This window comes from Acomys minous, assembly GCF_964271855.1.
Source record: "Acomys minous genome assembly, chromosome: 20".
Lineage (NCBI taxonomy): Eukaryota > Metazoa > Chordata > Mammalia > Rodentia > Muridae > Acomys > Acomys minous.
This window is the reverse complement of record NC_140502.1, coordinates 23,547,769-23,573,423: the sequence shown is the minus strand read 5'-3', so window position 1 is coordinate 23,573,423 and position 25,655 is coordinate 23,547,769. Positions and strand designations below refer to the sequence as shown.

Sequence of the window (25,655 nt, the reverse complement as noted above, 5' to 3'; positions counted from 1 at the left end):
CTGCTCTCCCACGTAGCTACGATAAACCTTCTTCACCATACCTAGGAGAAGCCATGTTTCTTTCCTTTTAATTTTATTATTATTATTATGATGATGATGATGATGATGATGATGCAGTGGAAGGAAGAACAGGAGGTAGAATGAAAGAAGTAGGGAGGAAGAAAGAAAAATGAAAAGAGGGAAATAGATGGACAAACAGACAGAAGAATTGTCTGGAAAGAAAGTGGTTGGGCATCACAGATAATCATTCTGGACGGTGTACTGAGCACAGTGCCTCCCGGAAGGTCCCAGAAGTGCCTGGTTCTGATGCTCTGGGAAGCTCTGCAATCACGGCAGAGTCTCTTCTTAGCAATCCCCCTGCAGTCCTTCTTGGTTATTTGTTACAGTATTTTGTATCTGTTTGGCCTACAAAGCAAATAACTGACACAGAGAGACTAAACCTAATTTAAAGCTGCCAGCACTTTGCCAGGCAGAGTCTGAACTGACTCTGATCTACTCGTAAACTAAACAAACTACTCTAAACCTTATACATATATTCCAAACACTTGCCACTATGACCCCTTAGGCCTGTCCCATCCAGTTCCCACCGTCCTCCTCCAACTGCCCAAAAACCTTGTCCCTCTCCAACTGTCAAACCTTTTCTCCTCTCCTCCAGGAAGTCCCGCCTTCCACTTCCTGTCCTTCTGCCCAGCTGATTGGCTAAACAGCACTTTATTGATGGTTGACACACTCACTTAGCATTCCTCCACAGTTCCTTCCCTGCATTGGTTTTGCCTCTGAATTCTCTGGTTTATTCGCAGTCCTTGCTTCGTGTACCACAACGTAGGAAGGACTGTAGGGCTGGAACGCAGAGTATCTTCAGGTCCTGGGCAGCACCAGTGCAATGCTGATAAGTTAACTGCAACAGAGGGGATGTTCAGGGTGAGGGTGAGATGCTGGGCAACCTTCATTTGCATGGAGAGAAATCCCAAGTGTTAGGCTATGTGATCACCCCGGGACTTATAAAGGTTAGGGGTCAAGACTGTGTGTACCATGGTACGTGAGCACAGAGCAGGGAGGGTGATCCTCATTCTTGCTGGCCTCAAGATTAAGATGTTTGGGGTTTGTACACATCTCAACCTAGCTCTAGCTCCGTGCATGTGTCCCAGGCGGCACAGTCTGGATGCCCCACGACTCCCCCACAGATCCCCCCTCTCTGTTTTATAAAGGGGAGGTGTCGTCATAGTCATTGCCTCCCATGTTGGGAATGGGCTGTCCCTGAGCCGGAACCTGATTGGAAGGGGTTCTTGAAATACTACTCATTTGCCGTTTTAAAAAGTGAACGAGGCCGGGTACCAGGAGAAACAATGCTCCGATGGTCAGTGTGGGGCCAAGGAAGGGAAGGAGCCAAGCCACCAGAGGGTTTGAGCACTGTGGGGTGGGGGCGGTGGGAGCACGGCGCGCCTGGAGATCTTTGCGCACTTGTAGCCTTGTTCCACCAGCCCAAATGCATTGACATAGGAGCAACATTCCTCCCCCAACACAATGCAGGCCCCTCCCTGCCCAGCAGCCAATAGGTCCAGAGCTCTCTTGTTTTGGAGAACAACCCCCAGTAGGGAAGGTGATGTGCCATCGAAGGGGTCAAACTTGTCCTAGAAGTCACTGGCCAGATGGTGTTTTGAATGAGGAATGTTCCAGTGGCTCTTGTGACACCCAATGAGAGAACAAGGCCCAGTCTGATGAGCAATAGGCATATAGATCTCACTTTTCTTTCTTTCTTTCTTTCTTTTTTTAAGATTTATTTATTTATTATTATGTATACAGTGCACTGACTGCACATACACCTGCAGGCCAGAAGAGGGTGCCAGATCACATTATAGATGGCTGTGAGCCACCATGTGGTTGCTGGGAACTGAACTCAGGACCTCTGGAGGAGCAGTCAGTGCCCTTAACCTCTGAGCCATCTCTCCAGGCCAGATCTTTCTTTTCTTTTGTTCTCCTCCCAGCTGTAAAGTGAGTTCTTCAGGCTCATAGAGATAAACCTGGGGAACAGTAATCACGAGGGTCCAGAAGCCTTGAAAGGGGGAAGGGGGCACAGAGGGGTTAATGCAGGAGCCGGCAGTGCTGTTGCACCAGGGAAGAGCAGGGGGCAGGGGAGCTGGCACATATCGGTTTGGTGACCGTGAAGTTACAGGAACATGTACGATAAGATCTCGAAGAGGGACCTCCAAGGCGAAAGGGGGTGGGTGGATTGAAGACAGGAATGTCTGTGACACTCATGTGAGCAAGCGTCCATGGGATACAGGAAGAGGAATGTTACTGGGAAGAGCGGCCAACGGTGGTTGAGACAGGGAAGCGCAGAGAAAACACTGGGAGGAGCTGGGGGTGCGTGGTTAGGAAAAGGAGCTCGGCTGCGTATTGGATGTATTGCAGCCAGGAAACGGTGGCTCGGAGTTTCTTCCCAGTTGGAGTCTCCTGTTGAAGAATGTTCACGCGGGTAAAGAACGCTTTGGGGAGCAAGGACAAGCTGGTGAGAAAAAACATTTTGGTTGGCTGTACAGTATTTGGCAGAGCCATTAGGGCAGAGCTTACCCACGACTCCCCTCCACCGCTGTTCCCTGGATCACTGACGGAATGCTGAAAATGAGCTTTAAGGTTGGTGAGCACTAGTGCCACCATCATTGGTCAGCATGTCCAATGTCTTAAGCCTCCACATAGGGAGGCCCTGCTGGGGGCAGACACCCGTATTCTAGTAAGGAAAGCAGAGGAGGGGCTGGCAAGAGGCTCTAGGAGGAAATCTCAACCCTGGTCTGGCATCCTTCAAGTGGGAAGTCTTGGGTTTCCGTGGTTTTGTTCTGTCCGCTGTAGGTCTCCCTAGCAAAGAATGGCCAGTGGTGGGTACTGGGGGGAGGGGCGAATGGCCAGTGGTGGGCACTGGGGGGAGGGGCGAATGGCCAGTGGTGGGTACTGGGGGGATGGGCGGTAGGAAGACGCTGAGCAGTGGCAGGGTTAGAATAAAGAATCGCAAAAACAGCCATAAGAGGAGGAAAGGAAAGCCTGCGGAGGGGACTTGGCGTGGGCGACGGCCACCAGATCGTGAATATCCTTCCAGGAGATCTTATTGTTTCGTTGGGGGTGGAGTCTCCACTTCCTCCATCCTTGATCCATCAGCAAGAAGGGGGCCATCTTGATCAGTGGGGCGGAGGCCACTGGCAGGGACCCATATAGACCTAGGCTGGTGCTGTGGGAAGACACCGCAAAACCCATTCCAAATCCCACTCAAGGGATCATAGTAGCATTGTACTAGGCTGGGAGGGGTCATTCCTGGTGTGTGCCAAGGGAGAGAGAGAGGGGAGGGCGTTTGGAGCTCTTGTAACTGTTAAATATATTTAGGGTAGTCGGTGCCATCTAGTTGTATATTAGGGGGTAGGTGTTTGCCTTCTGTTTTATAAGCTGGGATTTTATATTTTGATGTGTTCTTTCTATAACCCCTTGGCCCTGAGGGTTGTGATAAAGCCTATTTGGTCATGGTGAATGATATTTTTGGTATGGATTCGGTTTGCAAGTATTTTATTGAGTATTTTTTTTGGTAAATTTTCATAAGAGAAATTGGTCTGAAATTCTCTTTTATTCGGTTTGTAAGTATTTCATTGAGTATTTTTCATAAATTTTCATAAGAGAAATTGGCATGAAATTCTCTTTTGTTGGAAGACTTGATGACTGCTTCCATTTCCTTAGGAGATATAGGACTATTTAGTTTGTTTGCCTGATTGTGATTAAACTTTGGTAAGTGGAATTTATCAAGAAAATTGTCCAAATCATTTAGATTTTCAAATTTTGTGGCATAAAAGCTTTTGAAGTAAGACCTAATGGTTCTTTGGATTTCCTCAATGTCTGTTGTTATGTTTCCTTTTTCATTTCTGATTTTGTTATTTGAATACTCTTTTAATTCATTTGGCTAAGTGTTTGTTTATCTTGCTGATTTTCTTGAATAACCAGCTCTTGGTTTGGTTGATTCCTTGAGTTGTCCCTTTTTCCTAATTTATGGATTTATTGATTTCAACCCTGAGCTTGATGATTTCCAGCCATCTATTCCTGTTTGGTGAGTCGGCTTCTCTTTGTTCTAGAGCTTGCAGGTGTGTTATTAAGTTGCTAGTACGGGATCTCTCCAATTTCTTTACAAAGGCTCTTAGTGCTACAAACTTTCCTCTTAGCAATGATTTCACTATTTACCATAACTTTAGGTATGTTGTGTTTTCAGTTTCATTGAATTTAGTACGTTTTTAATTTCTTTTTTTATTTTCTTCCTTGCCCAGATATCATTGAACAGGAACTTGTTCAGCTTCCTTGAGTTTGTAGGCTTTCTGTTGTTTCATTCCAGCTTTAATCCATGGTGGATTTAATCTCAAAAGATGCAAGGGATTATTTTGATTTTCTTGTATCTATTGAGGTTTGCTCTGTAACAAAGTACATGGTCAATTTTGGAGAAGGTTCTGTGAGGCGCTGAGAAGAAGGTGAATTCTTCCTTGTTTGGGTGAAAAGTTCTGTACACATATACAGAGTTACTTGATTCATGACGTCTATTAGTTTCATTGTTTCTCCATTTAGTTTCTGTGACAATGATCTCTCTATTGGAGAGAGTGGGTGTTGAAGTCTCCCACTACTATTGTGTAGGGTTGGATGTGTGACTTATGCTTTAGTAATGTTTCTTTTTATGGATTTGGGTGCTCCTGTATTTGGGATATAGATGTGCAGAATTGAGACATCATCTTGCTGTATTTTTCCTTTGATGAGTATGAAGTCTCTTCCCCCATATCTTCTGATTAGTTATGGTTGAAAGTCTATTTTATTAGACACTAGAATGGCTGCTCCAGCTTGGTCCTTTTGCCTGGAATTCCTTTTTCCCGCCCTTTACTCTGAGGTAATGTCTACCTTTACTGCTGAGGTGTGTTTCCTGTATGCAGCAGAATGATAGCTCCTGTTTTCACATCCATTCTGTTAGCCTGAGTCTCTTCATTGGGGAGTTGAGGCCCTTGATGTTGAGAGATATTAATGACCAGTGGTTATTAGTTCCTATTATTTTGATGTTGGTAGTGGTAGTGTGTTTGTGTGTGTTTCCTTTATTTTGCTTTTGTGGGTATAGAGTTATTTATTTCCTTCATTTTCCTGTGTAAAATTACCCTCCTTGGGTTGGAATTTTCCTTCTAGTATCTTCTGTAGGGCTGGATTTGTGGTCAGGTACTTTTTGAGCTTGGTTTTGTCATGAAATATCTTGTGTTCTCCATCGATGGTGATTGACAGTTTTGCTGGGTATAGTAATCTAGGTTGGCATCTGTGATCTCTTAGTGTCTGCATGACACCCGTCCAGGCCCTTCTTGCTTTCATAGTCTCCCCTGAGAAGTCAGGTGTAATTCTGATAGGTTTGCCTTTATATGTGACTTGGCCTTTTTCTCTTGCAGCTTTTAATATTCTTTCTTTGTTCTGTATGTTTAGTGTTTTGATTATTATGGCCCCAGGAGGATTTTCTTTTCTGTTCCCATCTATTTTGAGTTCTGTAAGCTTCTTGTATATTTATAGGCATTTCTTTCTTTAGGTTAGGGAAGTTTTCTTCCATGATTTTATTGACAATATTTTCTGGGCCTTGCTGAAGGGAGTCTTCTTTTTCTTCTATCCCTATAATTCTTAAATTTGGCTTTTTCATAGTGACCCAGATTTCTTGGATACTCTGCATCAGGAGCTTTTTAGATTTAACATTTTCTTTGACTGTTGTAATCATTTTTTCAGCCATATCTTCTATCCCTGATATTTTTTCTTCCATCTCTTTTTTTTTTGTTTGCTTGTTTTTTTTGTGCTTTTTTTGTTTGTTTGTTTTTGCAAGACAGGGTCTCTCTGTGTAGCCCCGGCTGTCCTGGACTCACTTTGTAGACCAGGCTGGCCTCGAACTCACAGCAATCCTCCTGCCTCTGCCTCCCGAGTACTGGGATTAAAGGCGTGCACCACCACGCCCGGCTTTCTTCCATCTCTTGAACTCTGCTCTTAATGCTTGTCTCTGTAGGTCCTGTCCTCTTCTCTGGGTTTTCCATTTCCAGGATTATCTTGTATTGTGTTTCCTTCATAGTTTCTATCTCCATTTTTAGGTCTTGAAACCTTTTATTCATTTCCTTCTCCTGTCTGATTGTAGTTTCTTCAAGCGATTTGTTCGATTCTTTCATCTTTCCTTGTGTTCTCCTGTTCTAGTTTGAGGGAGTATTTTCCTCCTTTGAGGCCTCCATCATTTTCATAACCTCAGGTCTGAAATCCCTGTCTTGTGCATCACAGGCGACAGTATCTCCAGGCTTGCTGTGGTGGTGGGACTGCTGATTTCTTGTGGTATCAAATGGCCCTGGGGATTGTTGTTTGTGTTTTTATGCTGACCTCTTCCTCTTGTGATGTCTGTGGTTGGAGCATGTGCCCAGTGCCTGACTGGACCCTGGAACTTTCTGTGGAATTGCTGGATGACCTGAAGTCAGAGTCACTAGTTTTCCTGACTTGATGTTTGCTCTGTGCTAGAACTCGCAGGTGCTGGTGTTTTTGTGAGCCAAAGCACACTCTGCACCCTGGGGAGTTCAAGCTGCCTTCCAGCCAGGCGTGTAGTGCTAGCACCGGTGCCCAGTGGCTGCTTGGACCCTCCCCCAGTGCTTTCTGTGGCCTTTCTGGGTGACCTTGGGTCAGATTCACTTATGTTTCCCGACTGTGGTGTCTGCTCAGTGCTAGAACCTACAGACCCTGGTGTTTTTGCAAGCCAAGGTTCACTCTGTGCCCCAGGATTTCGGAAGCTGCTTGCCAGCCATCTTGGATCACATTTGTTTTTCTATGTGTCTTATGTCAACTTGACACACAAACTAGAGTTATCTGAAAGGAGGGATTCTTAATTGAGAAAACACCTCCATAAGACCCATAACATTTTTTTTTTTTGAGATAGGGTTTCTTTGTGTAGCTTTGTCTGTCCTGGACTCACTTTGTAGACCAGGCTGGCCTTGAACTCACAGCGATCCACCTGCCTCTCAAGTGCTGGGATTAAAGGCATGCGCCACCACCGCCCGGCTCCCATAACATTTTTAAAATTAGATTCTGATGGGGAGGGCACAGCCCATTATATGTGATGCCATCCCTGGTTGGGTGATCCTGGGCTTTATAACAAAGTACACTGAAAAAAGCCAGTAAGCAGCAACACTGTTAAGGCCTAGCTCTGCCTCCACGAGTGCTGGGATTATGGAATGTGTCACTGCCCCTGGCTGTCTATTTAGTTCCTTAAAATCTGTAACTGCCTGGATAAAGGCTAATGTGTCTATGGGGGTTGAGCCAACTATGCTGACAATGACAAGACGTGCGATGAAGACCAGCAAACTATTCTCTTCATGGTTCCATGTCCTATTAATATGTATTTCCCCTCCTTTCCCATGATACAGGCATACATGGGGCAGAATGTGTGCTGTGATGCATAAAAGGTGTTCTCAGTTTGGAAAGCCTCAGAAGAGGCACATTACTCAAAACACTAGGACATGTTCACCGAGTAGTCTCGAGGATTCAGTAACCCTGCTGCTGTCCAGATGAGTGAACCCACAAGGCAGAACAGCAGGCATCGGAATAAGGGGAAGTGCCTGAGTTAACATTTTTAGATATTAGACCAGGTCAAGGCACTTGTCAGTCATGTAATGTTAAGTTGTCTGTCCATCTGCAGTGAGTTCTGTCTGCCAGTGGCTGACAGTCTGGTTAGTTCCTATTCCCGTATAGTGTGGGGACCGAGGATGTAAGCATGACCAGCAATGCTGGATGATTACCAGCTGGGAACAATTAACTAAGTGGTCAACCTTTCCAAGAGGTAAAATAGGGCTGGGGAATCTCTCGGCTTCCTGGACAGTGGGAGGCAGGACTGTGGCTCCAGGTGTGCTAGGTAAAGTAGTTTCCTTAGAGGGGAGAGTTGGGCCTTTGTTATGGGTAGCCCATTTTAGGATCCAAAGGTCTGGGGACCAAGAAATAGGGGTAGTTTACTCTGCACAGTGAATCTATTCCAAGGGTCCCTTCCTGTGGCAGTGTCTGGGCACCCAGGGTTTCCCTGTTCCAGATAGCAAGATTTTTCTTTCATGTCCTTGCAGTGGAGCATGACACCACCAAACAGCCTATAGGAGGGGCCAAGGTGTTCTTTCTTAATGCCTTGCCAGCATTGAGAAGCCCTCTTTATAAATGATGTGGGCTTGCATGGTAGTAAGGGTAGAGAAACCGTCGGTTTATATGGTAGTGGGTTTTCCTTTTCCCCGTCTGAGAGCCTGGGTCAGACTGATTAGCTCTGCTCTCTGGGCTGAGGTACCTGGCCCTAAGGCTTGGACCCTAAATCATTTCAGTTAAAGTAACTATAGAAGGCCTCACATACCTGGCTTCGTCTTTAATAAAGCTGTTCCTGTGTACACAGAGCACTGCATTGAGATCTTTCAGGGGGATGTTATCTTGACACAGTCATGAATGAGCACCTGGAGGCCCTCACCAGGCAAGAGGGTAGCAGGACTGGTGGCCATGGGGTTCTTTTCTTTCTTCCTTTCTTTCTTTTCATCTCTTGAGATGGGGTTTCTCTGTGTAGCCTTGGCTATACTGGGCTCACTTTGTAGACCAGGCTGGCCTTGAACTCAGAGCAATCCGCCTGCCTCTGCCTCCCTGAGTGCTGGGATTACATGACGTGCGCCACCACACTCGGCTAGTCACAGGTTTCTGAAACTGAACATGAGGTAGTCCAAGAGTAAGGCCTGGTACTCACACAGGCATTCGACAGCCACCACTCTTGTGTTTCTTGGAGGAGGGCCTCAATCAGTTGGGGTGCAGCGAATGTAAGACACTACCCCAGGGTTAACTTGTTTGCTTCCCTCCACAGCTCTAGACAAGTGGTCCATCCTGTGGACACAGCGTCTGATTATTTGGACGAGTATGTCACAAGACTTTTCCATGGCTCCAAAGTTTACAGCCAGGATAGTTGCTCTCTGTAGCCGCCCTCTGGGTCTGTCCATTCAAAAGCAAAGATGGGTTGACTCACCTCTGCCTATGAGAGGCTGAAGAATGAATCTCTCAGGTCCAAGATAGTGATGCCTGTTTCTCTGGATATCAGATTCATGAGAGCGCATGTGATTGGAACCATGGAGTGGATAATCTTGAGTGAATTATTTTTCTCAGATTTTGGATAAGTCTATGGTCAGGGGTCCCAGGTTTAGACCCAGAAAGGAGAGGTTTGTTTCAAGCGTGTCTAAATAACCCAGGCAATATGGATTGCAATTTCCCTTTGGGGTTCCAGGGCCATTGGTATTGTTTAACCTGTCCAGGGGTGATTGAACTGGTTAATTGAGCTTGGTACTGGTATTGATATTGGTATTGGGAGAATTGATTTCTGCCCTCATCCCCAGGAATCTTTACGATTAATCTGAATGATGTATCTTTTGATTGGGAACACAACTTTCAGCTAAGAGATATTCGTCTGACAGAGGGCAAGACACCAAAATTGTGCTGACTGGCTGTAGTCTAATTGTATCTCATCAATAGAGAAGGCGATCATGGCTTTCCAATTATCCAAAAGTTCTTGTCTCTGAATCAGCTTTTTGTTGTTGTTGTTGACTTTTAAGCTCCAAGACCTGTGACTTATTTAAACTTTTAAATTAATCTAAGTTTTATGACTTTTTTCTAATATGTGATAGGGCAGACTCATTAAAAAAATGGCCATCCTTTTATCAGCTGTCTTTAATTCTTCTAAAGAGGACTTTGAGAAGATTACCTCCTTGGTCAGTTTTGGACAAAATGGAAAATCCACCCTATCCTGGCTACATTATCCATCAGTGTCCCTCAGGGCATTAATCTGGCCCCCGCACCCCCGACACACACACACACACACACACACACACACACACACACACACACACACCACACACGCACACACACACAGAGACACACACCACACACATACACACCTGCCTGGGAAAGCCTGAGAATGGATTCTCTACTCTTCTCACAGAATGGTGGGGTTTGAGTTTTCAAACAGCACAGGTGAGCTGATGAAAAGAAGATGTAAACCAGGAAGGATGGAGCTGGGACGACAGAGCACACCGTCAGTCACACCACACCACCTGAAAGACGTTATTCATGGCACACCACATAACACTATTATGCTACCCATTTGGAAGTCGATTTCAACTTTTATTCCCATTTAACCAAGATTAAACTATACATATCTATCATTGGAAGTTGAATTTAAACCCTTTGATGTTCCTTTTCATCCCTAAGATGTATCCAGAATGAAGCTACTTAAGATTGAATACTGGGTGAATGCGTGGGCACTGCACTAAACTATCCGAAGCACGCGTAGCCTTTCATGACAGTTGTCCTAAGGCCAATAAAAGTGAGAAGAATGCAAAAGCTATTTTACAGAATATGGCTATTGACCAAACACACTCGAGGATTTTATTATGTATTTTGCCCCATTGCCATAACTTTGACTGGTACTGTGCTGGCCACTAACAAATTATGCAAAAAAAAAAAAGTAAACATCTGATCTAATATCACAGAGGCCAATGGTTGTTAATTGTGACGAAGAAGGCATCTCAGATAAATCTAGCTCCAATAACAGCTCTCCCTAAGCTGGCTGTCCTGGGTGCCTAGTGATTGGTGAGTTATGTACGTAACAAGATGAATATTAATCAAGAACATGCCCACTGCCCTGTGTTTCTCACATTAAAAGACAATCTCAACAGAGCATCTTGTCTGAACAACCAACTTCCCACACTCTCATCCCAAAGGGTTTCTTGGCATCAACAGTATGTGAAAACTCTGTGTTGACCAAATCCTGGGGCAGATTAAAGCTCTCACATTCTTTTAAGTCACAGTTTTCCCAATTAAGTAATCAAGAATTAAGTAAAGTTCCCTGCAACGGCTTGTCCATCTTCCTGCTGTGCACGGGGTTCTGGCGATTGGGGATCTCACGTTCTGTAAGTTCATCCCTTACAATAAAGGCGTTTCCAGATTCTTCCTATGCACAGGGTTTCAGACCTGCACGGGCTTCCTTACGAGGTTCAAGACCTAATTCTGTAGATGTTGCCATCCTCCTTGCCTTCATAGTGTTTGACATCAGTGTAGATTCCTTTACGTTGAAGGCCTGAGCGCCAAGTGAAGGTCCTTCCACAGTATTTACAGTGATAAGACTTCCTACCAGTATGAGCTTTCCACTGTGCACCGAAGGCTGAATTAAATCTTGGAGATCTTCTCACCTTACTTACGTTCATTGAATTTCTCACCAGTAGGATTTCTCTGATAGACAGCCGCCAGCTTAGAATTACTGAAGGCATTTCCACATTCCTTACATTGTAAGACTTTTTGTTAATGTGAAATTTAGCAGATCAAACCAAGCTTCATACTCAACTAAAGGTCTTTCCCACATTGTTAACATTGGTAAGACCTTTCATCAGTGTGAATTCTGTGGTGTACTTTAAGGTCTCTACCACAGGTAAAGTTACTTCCCACGTTCTTTACATTGATGAAGAGTCTTGCCAATATGAATTCCAGAATGTCCAAGGAAACGGGTAATGCTATGGAGGTTTCCCCGTATTGCTTACACTGAAAGGCCTCTCACCAGTATGGATGCTCTTTTCCACCTCCCCTGCACTGAAAGAGCTTCACATCAGTGTGAGTTCTCTGGTGTTTATTGAGCTGGGACTTACGTCAGAAGGCCGACCACACGGCTCACAGTCAAAGGATTTCTCAGCACTGTGGATGCACTGATGCTGAGCGAGGTCAGCGAGGACAACGAAGGCCTTTCCACACTCCTTACACTGAAAGGGCTTCTCGGCAGAGTGAAGTTTGCGATGGTGCAACAGGTTTGAGCGATGAATGAAGGCTTTCCCACACTCGCTGCATTCATAAGGTCTCACGCCAGCATGAGTAACCCTGTGCTGAATGAGAGTGCACGCACGCTTGAAGCATTTCCCACAGGCCTTGCACTCAAAGGGTTTTGTGCTTGTATGAACAATTTTATGGTTATTAAGCTCGCTGTGAAGACGAAAAGCCTTTCCACAGTCTTTACACTCAAAAGGTCTCTCAGCGCTGTGAGACTTCTGGTGACGAATGAGGAGTGTATTAAGCCTATAGAATTTCCCACAGTCTTTACACTCGAAGGGTTTGTTTCCAGTGTGAATACTCTGATGTTCAGTAAAACTTGACCTTTGACGAAAGAATTTCCCACAATCCTTGCACTGATAGGGTTTTTCATCAGTATGAATTTTCTGATGTTCACTAAGTTTGTACTTCCGCCTAAAGGCTGAGCCACACAGCTTACACTTGAAAGGTTTCTCTTCAGTGTGAGTTTTCTGATGCTCAGAAAGGTACACCTGAAGCCGAAAAGCCTTCCCGCACACACTACATTCAAAGGGTTTCTCACCGGTGTGAATACTCTGGTGCTGAACAAGGTGTGAGCTAGTACTGAATTTCTTGCCACATTCCTTACACACAAATGACTTCTCTCCAGTGTGAACGTTCTGGTGCCTGGTGAGCTGTTCCCCGGTTCTGAATTTCTTGCCACATTCCTTACACTCAAATGCCTTCTCCCCAGTGTGAATGCTCTGGTGCCTGGTGAGCTGTGTCAGCACAATGAAGGCCTTCCCACACTCCTTACACTGAAAGGGTCTGTCACCAGAATGAATTTTCTGATGCTGCAAGAGGCTTTTGCGACGTTTGAAGGCTTTCCCACACTCACTACACTCATACGGTTTCACGTCAGCATGAATGATTCTATGCTCAACAAGGTTGGAGAACCTATTGAAGGCCTTCCCGCACTCCCTGCACTCAAATGGTTTCGTGCCTGTGTGGATGGTCTTGTGGTACTTAAGCAGCTCGGGAAGATGAAAAGCCTTTTCACATTCATCACATTTGAAAGGTTTCTCGCCACTGTGAGATTTCTGATGCCTTGTAAGCTGTTGGGGGAGTCTGAAGGCCTTCCCGCACTCCTTACACTCAAATGCCTTCTCTCCAGTGTGAATTGTCTGATGCCGAGTGAGCTGAGCCAGAGCAATGAAGCCCTTCCCACACTCCGTACACTGAAAGGGTCTCTCACCAGAATGAATTTTTTTATGTTGAACGAGGTTTGAGCGACGTTTGAAGGCTTTCCCACACTCACTACAGCCATGCGGTTTCACGTCAGCATGCATAATCCTGTGGCCAACAAGGTTGGAGAATCGGTTGAAGGCCTTCCCGCACTCCCTGCACTCAAATGGTTTGATACCTGTGTGGATGGTCTTGTGGTACTTAAGCAGGTCAGGAAGATGAAAAGCCTTTCCACATTCATCACATTTGAAAGGTTTCTCGCCACTGTGAGATTTCTGGTGTCGTGTAAGGTGTTGGGGATGGCGGAAGGCCTTCCCGCATTCCTCACACGCATAGGGCCTCTCTCCAGGAGGAATGCTTTGATTCTGAATAAGAGTTGAATTACAACCAAAGTACTTCCCAAACTCTTTACATTCATATGCGTTTTCTATATTTTGGGTAAAACTCGGGCAGGTATAAAGAGGTATTTGTTCCTTATAACTAATCTTTCCATCAGCATCTCCTTCATTACTCTGCAGTCCCTTGATTGCGCCACATTGGGGGCCATTACTAAAACTGCAACCCTTGAAGTTAAATGTTTTATTTAATTGCTTTATGTTCTCTGTGGGTAAATTTCTATTATAAATATGATTTTCTGGAAATATATTTTCAGCATCATAATCTGCCTCCAAATCTGAAAGAAAGGGAGAAAGCAAGAATACTTTATTTTCTGCGCTCTCTCTCTCTCTCTCTCTCTCTCTCTCTCTCTCTCTCTCTCTCATAATATAAAAACCATTCAGTCAATGGACAGAGTCTAAAGTATTTTCTGAAACGCTAACCGGGACCGAGAAGAGCAGCACTAAGAGCTTATGTAAGACAAGACTCTTCCCAGTAGATCAGGCTGGAAACGGGAAGACAGGTCCATAGCGAGAATTCTGCTTTCTTTAAAAATACAGAAATGTTACAGGGTTGTTGTTGTTACTGTTGATTTGTTTGTTTTCGAGACAGGGTCTCTCTGTGTAACAGCCCTGTCTGTCCTGGACTCGCTTTGCAGACCAGGCTGGCCTCAAACTCACACAGATCCCTCTGCCTCTGCGTCCAGAGTACAGGGATTAATGGTGTGCGCCACCGCACCCAGCCTACTTTTTTTTTTTTTAAGATTTATTTATTATTTATACAATGTCCTGCCTGCATGTACGCATGCACACCAGAAGAGGGCGCCAGATCTCATTATAGATGGTTGTGAGCCACCATGTGGCTGCTGGGAATTGAACTCAGGACCTTTGGAAGAGCAGATGGTGCTCTTAACCTCTGAGCCATCTCTCTAGCCCCCAGCCTATGTTTTTTATGCTAGGTGTAGGATAGGGAGCTACTTCAGATTGTCCACAGTGGCAAACTATGATTTGTCTCACGCTCTGGCAGGTGTGATTCGCCAGTTGCCAATAGTTTCTGCAAGTGTAGGATATTTGCAATTCTAGGGACTCTTGAGAAGTTATGTAAGTGCTAGAGAGAGGCTGTGGCTCCCCCTGCTGGTGGTGGTGGTGGTTACAACAAGAGAGGCTGTGGCTCCCCCTGCTGGTGATGGTGGTGGTTACAACAAGAGAGGCTGTGGCTCCCCCTGCTGGTGGTGGTGGTGGTTACAACAAGAGAGGCTGTGGCTCCTCCTGCTCCTGGCGGTGGTGGTTGCTGCTGTTTTGGTTTGTGATGTGATCATGCGCAAAGAGATGAGGAGAAAATGTGGATATTTTGAAGGCCAAAATCAAAATTGCTCCCCCAAATTCAGTGCCCCTCATCAGTAGGAAGAGCTCGATGACACTGATGCCCCATTTCCCCTCCAGCCTTCTTTCTCTCCTAGTGTTGGGGGGGTGGGGGTTGGAAGGGTGAGATAAGAGTGAAAAAAAAAGTGGTAGAAAAAGGAACCTAGAAAGTAGCCAAAAGGTCAGCTACGCACGTCTACTTAATGGATTATAACTGTGCTGAAGCAATCGTCATGTGCTTATTTATATACGACTTGAGATACACAGTTAAGAATGTCTTCCGGGATCTCTCTGCAGCACCTTAGGACATCACAGCCACCAGCTGAGCCAGGTGTGCCAGGTACAGCAGTAAAAGTCCCCAGGCACCCAGATCTCTCTCCCCCTTTCCCTCTCCCCCATCTCCCTCTCTCTCTCAATCTCTCAAGTCCTCTGCTATAAGACGTCCTTTCACTCTCTGCCATGTAGGTGGTCTGTGCTAATTTTATTTTATTTTTTACCCATCCTTTATCCCTCTGGGTTTACCCCCTAACACTAGATAGGAGAGAAAGAAGGAAAGAGTGGGAGGGAGGAAGGGAGGGAGAAGGACAGAGAGAGAGAGAGAGAGACAGAGAGAGAGAGAGAGAGAGAGAGAGAGACACAGAGAGAGAGAGACAGAGAGAGAGATCCATGAATCTAATTTCGTTCCCAAACACTGCTCCCGGTGTCCAGCCCAGCACCATCAAACATTTTCCCAGCTGCTCCTCCCTCAGTTCCCCACGGTCTGATTAAATAGTCCCCCCTTTAAGTCTGCCCAGTGCTAGCAGCTCCAAACTATGGCTCCCGCTTCAGCCTATGTGCTCAGCTCAGCGTCTCCTGACAGTGTGTTCTGCGCCACCTGCCGTCTCCTAGGCCACAGCTGCGCCAACTGTCCTTCCTTCTCTCTCCTCAATTTCCCTTTCTTAGCCTCCGATGGCTTTTCATATCCTGCACCGAGGGTCATAGGGCACGGCAGTTCCAGGGGCTCAGAGTGCTTAAGTGGCCAGTTGTCCAGCAACTGGGGGTCCTTTAAAGGGCCAGGCACACAAGATAAGCCATACGACACCCCATCTCCCAGTGAGCCTTCTACGTTCAGTTGGTTGTGTGGTGTAGTTTCTTAGCCACACCCCTGCCAAAGGTACCCCCGCCTCACCTCTTTATCCTAACACACTGTGTGGTAAAGGTTTTTGGACCAAATCATATTGCAGACAGAATTTGATCCCATAGTGAACCCCAAGATTGTGAACTATAAAAAGCTGTTTGTTTGATGTGGTCCAGTCCTAACACAAACGTTTATTCCAAGAACCTTGTGTTTACTGTAAGCAGGCGATTATGCTGCGGTTCACCTCTAGCACACTTTGATTCCAAGGTCTATCTGTACACAAGACAAAGTTAACCCCAGCTGGAGCTATTAACCAGATGGCAGGGATTACATAGGAGGGCGGGACATTGTGAGAAGGGTATTTCAGACAGCCCGGGGAAGCAGGAGCTCTGTGGCTTTGAGCTTTGGGCTTTTTCTTCCTGGGCCGTCAGGAGAGCTGCCAGGCCTCTTCCTCCTGGGCCGTCAGCTGATCTGGCAAGCTTCCGGCCTTGGGCTTTTGGCTTGTGGCCTTTTGGGTTTTGGGGCTTTCTGGATTTGAGCTCTTAGGTTTTAGTATTTGGTTTTTGGCTTTTTGTTTGGGGTGTGAGCTGAGTAGGAAGGTCAGCTGGGTGCTTTCTCTGCCTCTCTGAGCTGGCAGGTTTCCACCCCAGCACCTGGCTCCTGCATCTTCACTGGTAAAATCAAACACTTTAGGTTTTTCTTTCTTTATAAAAACAAAATCATTTCATATATATGTACACACATATATACATACACACATACGTATATATACATGTATGTGTTGGTATATATATGTATGTATAGATATAGGTTTACACGCCAGCCAGGCACAGTGGCACATACCTATAATCCCAGCACTCTGGGAGGTAGAGGCAAGCAAAGCTCTGTGAGTTCGAAGCCAGCCTGACCTCCAGAGCGAGTCCAGGACAGCTAAGGCTACACAGAGAAACCCTGTCTTGGGAAAAACCCAAACCCAAACCAAACCAACAAAAACACACTATCTGTCATGCTATAAGAAAACTAGCCTGAAAGTGAAATTCTTTAAAAAAGAAAGGTGGTGGTGATGGAATCCCATCAGAAAGAAGCCAGTGGGAGTGGCTTCCTGAGTTCTAAGCCAGCTTAGACTAGATAGCTGCAAAACCAGAAAGAAAAGGACAGAATTCATTAGACTTTTTAAGAAGACTAAGGATGTCCAGCCAGGGGAACAGGCTAACAGCAGATCTTTACCTACCCCCCCCCCCAAATCCAATCCCACAGTCTCCTGCCCAGCTCTGTAGCACGGCGCCTGCTTGCTCTCTCCTTTACTCCGCCCCATCTCAGCCATCACACAGATGAGCGCCTCCCAACTTCCTGCTCCCCACTCACTGCTCTCACCCAGCCCCGACCCCAACAGCTACGGCTTGGAGGCCCAGAGGCCATGATGATCAGTGAAACCAGCAGGCTCCCTGCGGCTCCTCACGTCGCCCTGCGGTGACTAATTCCCGGCCTCGCCCCCAGCTCTGCAGCAGGCCACCTGCTGTGGCCTCTCCTCACTCTGCCCCATTCCCAAGGGGCTAAGCAGATCCTGAAGGACTAGCTGCTCGCTTCCTTCCTGCAGTCACCTCAAAACCCCCCCCCCCGCCCCAGCCTATCCCCATTTCTAAGTGTCAGTTCCCCAAACCTAGAAACACATTTTACCTGGAACCCCCAGCGCCCACACGAATCAGGATCCCACAAGAATCCCCGACCAAGCAACACACAGCTACCAGATGGGGGTGGGGGAGAAAACCCACCTAAGACAAAACCAGTTATCAGCACGTAGAATTATAGGATTCCCAAATCCAAATACCTAAATGTCAGCATAAAAACAGAATAAAAGGTCGTCCTAGAGCCCAGCAACCCCACCACAGGCTAGCTACGCCATCGCACCTCGGCTAGAGTGAGCGTGAAGACACGGAACTACATTTGGTGTGCTCACCGCATTACAGCTCTCACTGCTGCTCACACTGTCTGCTCATTGGTTCCGTGCTTGACAGCACTGACTGCTCTGCCACAGGCCCTGGGTTAGAGAACCAGCTGACCCTGTAACTCCAGCCAGGGGAGCTGACTCTCTCTGGTGGCCTCTTTGGATACCTGCACACACGTGTGCACACACACAACCAATAATAAAATACCTTTAAAAGTCACAGAAACAGGGTACGTGCCCAGTAACAGGGAAGAAAATAAGAACAAGTTAAAATGATTCATGGAGCAGGATCCCCTTTGTCAGCCTTTACTACGACCTGACCTCCTCCCCAGGGCTCAGGCACGTTTCCCACAGGCCCTGGGGAGCTGAAGGAAGTTTGTCAAATCCAGGGGCCGCTGTGTGGGGCCTCTGAGCACGCGCTGTGGCTGGCAATGCTGGAGTCTCACCTCACACCTACTCACCTGGGCGCGGCCTGTCTGCTTCTTCCTTCACAACCATCCAGGGCTCTTTCTCCTGCTCTAACAAGGTAATCAGATCTGGCTTGGAAAAGCAACTTCCCACTTCAAAGAAAGAAAAAGTGGCACAAAGTTAAGACTTTCCTTTTTTCAGGCTCATCTCTCTGATTAACCCAGGATGTCCTGGAAGGTGGTATGTAAGCCAAACAAAACAACTTTCTTTAAATAAACTATGAACTTATACTAACTAAGGGGTCAGATCGCTAGTTCTGCTCCCTGGCTGACAGTGTGGAACCATGCAAACACTCCCTGCCTCAGAGGAATAGCTAGTTCATACATTGTTGCCACAAAGATGGCGCCACAGGAGCTCATAGACTAGCTCCAGTTAAACACGCCACCCTCCCCGAATTCCTGTCAGCAGCAGCCGCCATAACCAAGGCCTCAGGTGTCCCTGCCTTCCCTGAGGCTTTAGCCTCTCAGTTTCTCCAGGAGTCTGATTTCTACAGGAGGCTCTCAGCACTGTGGAGACTTAACCTGAGCCACTCTAGTCGCTTTCCAGAAGAGTAAAGAGACCAGCAGCACAGCCTAAAGATCCAAGCACCCCTTTCAGGGACCACAGGGTGTGGCAGGGAACTGAGGAGCAGAAAAGGGGTACCCAGGGAAGGATGGAGGGGGGGCCCAGAGGCAAAACTTGAAGCTGCCCAACCTGGCTGCTGGAGCTCCTCAGCAGGGGCATGGACACTTTCCTGAAACGTACACAAAGCTTACAAAGTGTGCAGAGTAAAGAAAGGGCGTCTCAAAAAGCCAACAGTGATGTGTTCTTGAGAGTTGTGCACAAGTGTGAGTATGTACGGATGGATGCACAGATGTGCGTATAGGGCAGGGACCAGTGTCAGGTGTCTTCATTGGTTGCCACCCACTTTAGTTTTTGAGACGAGGTCTCTCTCCAAACTCAGAGAACCAACAAGGGTGGAAAAGCAGGTGCTTCATGAAGTTCCTATTTTCAACCCAACAAATCTCACATGATGTCACTGGGAAGAAGGAGGAGGAATTCAGCTACCTATTTTAAAATTCCACTAATTAAAATGTATGCGTATGTGGAGATTTATCTGTATTTAAGACTGAGCACCACATGCATGTAGAGTACCCATGAAGGCCAGAAAGAGGTGTCAGGTCCCATGGAACCGGAGTTACACATGGCTGTCAGCCACCCTGCGGTGCTGGGAACTTAACTTGGGTCCTATATAAAAGCAGCTGGGTCTCCTAAGCACCAAGCTATTTCAATAGCTCATGATACTATCAATAGATTCATATTCTTACTTCTGTAATGTATTTGTTTGAAACGAGGCCTCACCCCGTCCACTGAGCTACTCTGGATCTCAGTATGTAACTGAGGGTGATGCTGCACTCACAGCAATCCTCCTGCCCCAGCCTTCTGAGTGAAGCAATGACAGGAATCAGCCACCAAGCCCAGCTTCAGCCTCTGCTGCCTTCTAGTTCAGAGTGAGGAAAGCAGACAGTGTAGAGGACACATCCCCCACTCACGGCGACAGATGCCTTACCCACTGTGACGAGGTGGCTGTAGGTCTCCAACATCATGTCCCTGTATAAGACCCTCTGAGCAGCATCCAGGCAGGCCCACTCCTCCTGGGAGAAGTCAACAGCCACATCCCTGAACGTCACTGACCCCTGAAACCACAAACACAGGGACAGTGAAATGGGGAAGCTTTCAAGATGGAAACACGGAAGGGAAAGGACTGAAGAGTGGGAAAGGAGCCGCATGGAAACGCTCAAGGCACCTGACTGTGTGAGCTCCCCATAAAGGATGACTGTGCCGCCCTACATACCCAATAAACGTGCATGTCCCTTCATCCACGTGTTTCAAGTTACACCCCACAAAAGAGACATGTCACCCAGGCTCCGTGTAAAATACCTAGGAAATACTCTGAGTCCTTGAGTTTATTATAGTGTCCCATGATATAATTAAGATTTTTGTCATGAGAATAATTTTATACACTACATAAGAGTCCATAAAATTGCTATGTAAGAGTCCATATTGGGTGCATATTGGGTTTATCCTTTTTACCATTAAAAAACAGACAAAGGAAAAAAAAGAAAACTTTGAAGGTGGTCAGTGTGCCTCAGGTCTTCCTAGTCTCAGACTACCATCACCTATCACAGCCTGGATGACCTTTCCCTCTGGTCACTGAACGCTCTCCTAAGCCTCCTCAAGCAGGTCACCTGGTCACACACATGCACTGAGGACAGTCACTCTCGCACCCTGGGTCATCAGCCGGAAAACACCAGAGATGTCAAGCAGACTTCTGACACCCCAAAGCCAGCTTCCCTGTGGGGCTGACGCCCCCCTGCACCCACAGTCCTCCCTGACCACAGACCCAGCAGACAGCACATGAGGAGGAGTGCAGTCAAAGAAAACCCCAGGAGCAGCTGGAAAGAGGCACAAACAGGAAGTGCTCTGACCCTCCAACCTCACTGTAAGGGGCAGACAGGGCTGGAGGGTTTCAGAGCCTTGGGAAGCTTCTAGACAGCAAGACAGGAAGGAGTCACCTAACCTGGAAGTCCCCTGTGTCAAAGGCAGAAGCGACAACTTACACAGACCGTGTGGTGACAACTGGAGCCGGCCATCTTCAGGTTTCCTCCCTGGGGACAGAAAGAAAGCCTCTCATTGGATTGTGACCTGACGTTCCCTGCAGGGGAGATGAACCATGAACCTGGTTTCCTTTTGATGCCAAGTGTGGGATGGAGAAGAGGACAGGATGTTCACCACTTAGATGTGAGAGAGCAGGATGTGTTTTCACTTAAAGTCAAACCACTTCGTGGGGGACTTGGTTGTTGCCAGATGAAAAACATCCTTGAACAGACTGAGAGGAGGGGTGTGTGTGTGTGTGTGTGTGTGTGTGTGTGTGTGTGTGTGTGTGTGTGTGTGTCCCCATGCATACACACATCCAAAAACAGGAGACGGAGTTTTTTGGTTGGGACTTGGCTTTTAGCTGTTCAACCCTGTACTTCGAGATGCTCCTAGAGAGACCCACTCCAGGAAAAGCTTCAAGGCTTTGGACTCCAGCTGAGGCTCCGGGTTCCCGTTGCTCCAGGTTCCAGCAGCAACATTGGTGGAATTGCTGGGCTGCTGAAATCCTGCTGACTACGCCAGGAGAATCGTTCCTAGGAACTGACACTCACGTTTCATTCCTGTTTTCCTTAATTTCCTTTCCCTTTTATTTAGGCTAGTTGGGTTATAAGGGAGGTAGGCTTGTTTAATAAGCTCATAATAAAATATAATTGTTAAGAATATTGAGCCTACAGTTCCCAGACTGGCTCCTGTCAGGATGATGTCATCGACCTCTCCTAACCCAGACAGCCCAGTGCACAAGGCTCAGTGTGGAGAGCAGCCATCAGCACGGCTGCCTTGGAGGTGCTGCAGAAGAGGCCAGCAGAGGAGCCCATCTTCACCCTGAGATCAGCCAGGCCTAGGGCTGGGCCTCTCCTCCTCCTGTGAGGAGACCTTCCTCCTGGAGTCCCGCCTAGCAAGGCTGACGGGGCTCACAGCATCCGCATGGCCGCTCAGGGCTGAGGCACAGCAAGGCTGAGGGGGCTGCAGCCGCAGTGTCAGGCAGTGCCCAGCATTCCGTACCCACTTTAGTAAATGGGATCCCACACCGTGGAACTTTCCTGAACACTTTCCTGAGCACCTTTGTCATCCATCATCCATGATCACAGCTTATGTTGTGTCAATTGGCGTGTGCGGGAGGACAATCTGTGCTCTGTTCTACCTTCAGCAGCGTTCAGCCTCCTCTCACAAGACCTGAGCAGCGCACACCCCTCACAACGCCCTAAGACACTGCACCAGGGAGCGGCCAGCACCACATGGGAACCAGCGCTCTAGCCCACCAGGTCTATGATTGGTTCAGCACACTGTGGGACTGTGTGTTTAGTTGGTTTTGAGACAGAATCCTGTGTGTCCCAGGCTGAGCCTGAACTCCCAATGCTCCTTCCTCCATCTCCCGTGCTGACATCACAGCCACGCCCAGCTCTTAAGTGCACATCTGAGAATCTTATGAAATTATACTTTTTCCTCTTCATGTGAAATTCACAAACAAGTTTCCCTTCTTTCATTGTCCTTCCTTCCCTCCTGCCTCTGCACACACCAGGCTAGCCAGCCTTGCAGGGACTCTCTCGTCTCCACCTCCCATCCTGCCATAGGAGGGCTGGGATTGCATTCGTGCACGGCTGCGTCTGGCGTTGCACAGTTGCATGCCTGTAAGCACTGTACCCACTGAGCCATCTCCTCCACACACACTTGTGCATTTCTATGAGTTTTTGTCCATTTTTATACATTTCCAAGAGATATTTACACTGCTGCTTGCATTCCAGGATGATTTACACGGCATGATACGCAGCTCCCGGCGGGGGAGGGGGGGGCGGTGAACGGATAAGACACATGCAGGATGCGGCTCAGGACACAGTGCAGTAACATCCAACCATTTACTACAATAAGGTTGAACATGGGGAATAAGCTAAAGACAGAAGACAAAGGCTGGGGCTGGAAGAGTGCCTCAGAGCCTGAGAGCTGGTTTGGCTTTTCCAGAGGACAGGAGTTCAGTGTCCTGACCGGTCCCAAAGCCTGTATAACCCCAGCTCCAGCAGATCCTATGACCACTGGCCTCTGAGGGCACCTGTGCTCCATGGACACACAACCCCACACACTGAAATTTCATGAAAAGTAATTCATCTTTCAACACACAAACAAAAAATACCTACGATCTTACTCACTTTGAATCTGATACCACTACGTCGTAGGAAGAAGTAAAATAGGACAGTTCATGGGGGTTGAGTAGCTGAGGCTGGGTGTGCAGCCTCATGGATGACGAGGGCTGGGAAGACACCGACCATAGACTACAACATTTCAGCTACACAACAGAAGTTCTAGAGAAATACCGTGAAACACGGTGGTTAGGATTAATAGTTTTGATTTTGTTTTTGTTTTTTTTGGTTTTTCGAGACAGGGTTTCTCTGTGTAGCCTTGGTTGTCCTGGACTCGCTATGAGTTCGAGGCCACCCTGGTCTACAAAGGGAGTCCAGGACAGATTAATAGTTTTGAAAAGGCTTAAGTGAGTAGACAGTAAGAGCGCTCACTACAAATACGTTCCAATGCAGCCATTCCAAAGTACACAATACCAAGAAGAAGAGAAAAAGAAGAGGAAGAAGAAGAAGAAGAAGAAGAAGAAGAAGAAGAAGAAGAAGAAGAAGAAGAAGAAGAAAAGAAGCCCTAAGCCCTAGAGATTCCTATTTATGACGGGATGAGTGTGGAGAGATGTCAAGCATCACTGAATTATGTGAATATTAAGTGGAAAGGGAAGAGCCAACATAAGGGCCACAATGACGGTGGTATGTCTTTGCACGTTCCTCCTTCAGTTACTGACAATTCTATATTCTAAACCTGAAACCTCATTTCTCAAGCTGAAATAGAAAACTGGCTCTTGGATCCCAGCTGTGTCGCCGAGACGCCCTCCTCCTGCACGGCCGACGCGGGGCGCCTGAGCAGCCTGAGGTCCCAGCCCGGCTCCGAGCGCATCCCCGGCGAGCGCTTCCCCTCACGCCCCACAGCGCTCACCACGCCTAGGGCGCTGACCAAGTCCCGGGGCCGCACGGCAGCCGCCCTCCTAGGCGGCCCTCGGAGCCGCTTCCGGCCCCGGAACGCTCGCCCCGAGCTCCAGTCTGCAGCCCAGGGAGAGTTTCCCATCAGACCCCGCGCCCCAGCTCTCCTGACTGCAGCTCAGGCCTCTGCCTCGGGCCCTGCGGCCGCGAGAGAGAGCAGGGGCGGAAAGCGAGCGACACAGGACACACGTGATGCAGAGGAGGCCGGAGCGTCCACAGACAGACACACAGACACACAGACACACACACACACACACACACAGACACACAGACACACACACACACAGACACACACAGACAGACACACACACACAGAGACACACACACACACACACACAGACACAGACACACACACACACACACAGACAGACACAGACACACACACACACACAGACACACAGACACACACACAGACAGACACACAGACACACAGACACACAGACACACACACACACACACACACACACAGATAGACACACAGACAGACAGACACACAGACACACACAGACACACAGATAGACACACAGACACACACACAGACACACACACACAGACAGACACACAGACACACAGACACACACACAGACACACACACACAGACAGACACACAGACACAGACACACAGACACACAGACAGACACACAGACAGACACACACACACAGAGACACGCAGACAGACAGACACACACACACACACAGACAGGCAGACACACACACACACACACACACAGACACACACACACAGACACACACACAGACACACAGACAGACAGACAGATAGACACACAGACAGACACACAGACACACACACAGACACACACACACAGACAGACACACAGACAGACAGACAGATAGACACACAGACACACAGACACACAGACAGACACACACACACAGAGACACACAGACAGACAGACACACAGACAGACAGATAGACACACAGACACACACACACAGACACACGCACACGCCAGCATCCGCCCACCCCGCCCCACCGCCCACGTCCACACCCAGCCCGCTGGCTCTCGCCTTACTCTGTGGAGACTGAAGCCAAGATGAAATTTTTTTTCCTTTTACAAGAAAGATTCAGAAGATTCCGCATTAGTGTCACCTGGACACTATGCTACTTCCGGTGCGATGGACTCTGGGAAATGCAGTCCTCGCTGGCGGAGCCCGGGATGCAACTTGGGCCTATCGGGGAGCTGCGCCCAGTGGACTGTGGGAGTTCCCACGGAGATGCGCTCTTAAAGGGGAGGCTCCCTCCATTGATCAAAAGGGACTCCCTGAGTCTGTGCATAATTTATTTTCTCACCCACGGCGCGTACAAAAGAGCCTAAGCTTTAAAGCGCAGAATACGAAACAAGATCTGATCGAGCTGTAGCTGACTTGATTACGCTTTGCCTGAGACCCACTGAGTAGGATCCCGCCGCGCTAGCAGGGACCATGATAAATTTGAAAAGACTGAACTTAAGATTTGGCTGGTTTTAAACGTGCGTTGTTTACACCAGAGATTTCAGAGAGCTGCTCTGGACCTTGCAGGCTTCAGTGTCCCTGTTACCTCGACAGAAAAATGTGACTGAGGACCACGTCGATGTGTATCAATATCTCCATTAGACGGTCATTTGCCTCCTGTTGGAGGATGA

The 25,655-nt window shown here is 47.6% G+C and overlaps 1 protein-coding gene across 8 annotated transcripts; it reads right to left on the bottom strand.

The window, feature by feature from the left end:
* Positions 1-1,225: 1,225 nt before the first annotated feature.
* Positions 1,226-25,174, bottom strand: LOC311591672 (zinc finger protein 59-like). Of its 8 annotated transcripts, none has more exons than XM_084771547.1 (5): positions 23,969-24,945; positions 20,950-20,997; positions 19,899-20,025; positions 18,343-18,441; positions 1,226-2,506 (listed from the first exon to the last, which is right to left on the bottom strand). In XM_084771547.1, the coding sequence occupies exons 1-5, from the start codon at positions 24,095-24,097 to the stop codon at positions 2,469-2,471; spliced, it is 441 nt and encodes a 146-aa protein (XP_084627673.1). In that variant the 5' UTR covers positions 24,098-24,945; the 3' UTR covers positions 1,226-2,468. The 8 variants fall into 8 exon arrangements, with proteins under 8 accessions (XP_084627673.1, XP_084627668.1, XP_084627670.1 ...); XM_084771542.1 differs by lacking the exons at positions 1,226-2,506; positions 23,969-24,945 and adding exons at positions 10,168-13,756; positions 25,047-25,174; XM_084771544.1 differs by lacking the exons at positions 1,226-2,506; positions 23,969-24,945 and adding exons at positions 10,168-13,756; positions 25,042-25,155.
* Positions 25,175-25,655: the final 481 nt, after the last annotated feature.

Coding starts and splice junctions, on each gene's coding strand:
- LOC311591672 (XM_084771540.1), bottom strand. CDS start 24,097: ATGGGAAACTCTCCCTGGGCTGCAGACTGGAGCTCGGGGCGAGCGTTC. Junction 20,998..23,968: donor TGGTCAGCGCCCTAGGCGTG/GTGAGCGCTGTG, acceptor TTCTGTCCCCAG/GGAGGAAACCTGAAGATGGC. Junction 20,026..20,949: donor GTTGTCACCACACGGTCTGT/GTAAGTTGTCGC, acceptor TTGTGGTTTCAG/GGGTCAGTGACGTTCAGGGA.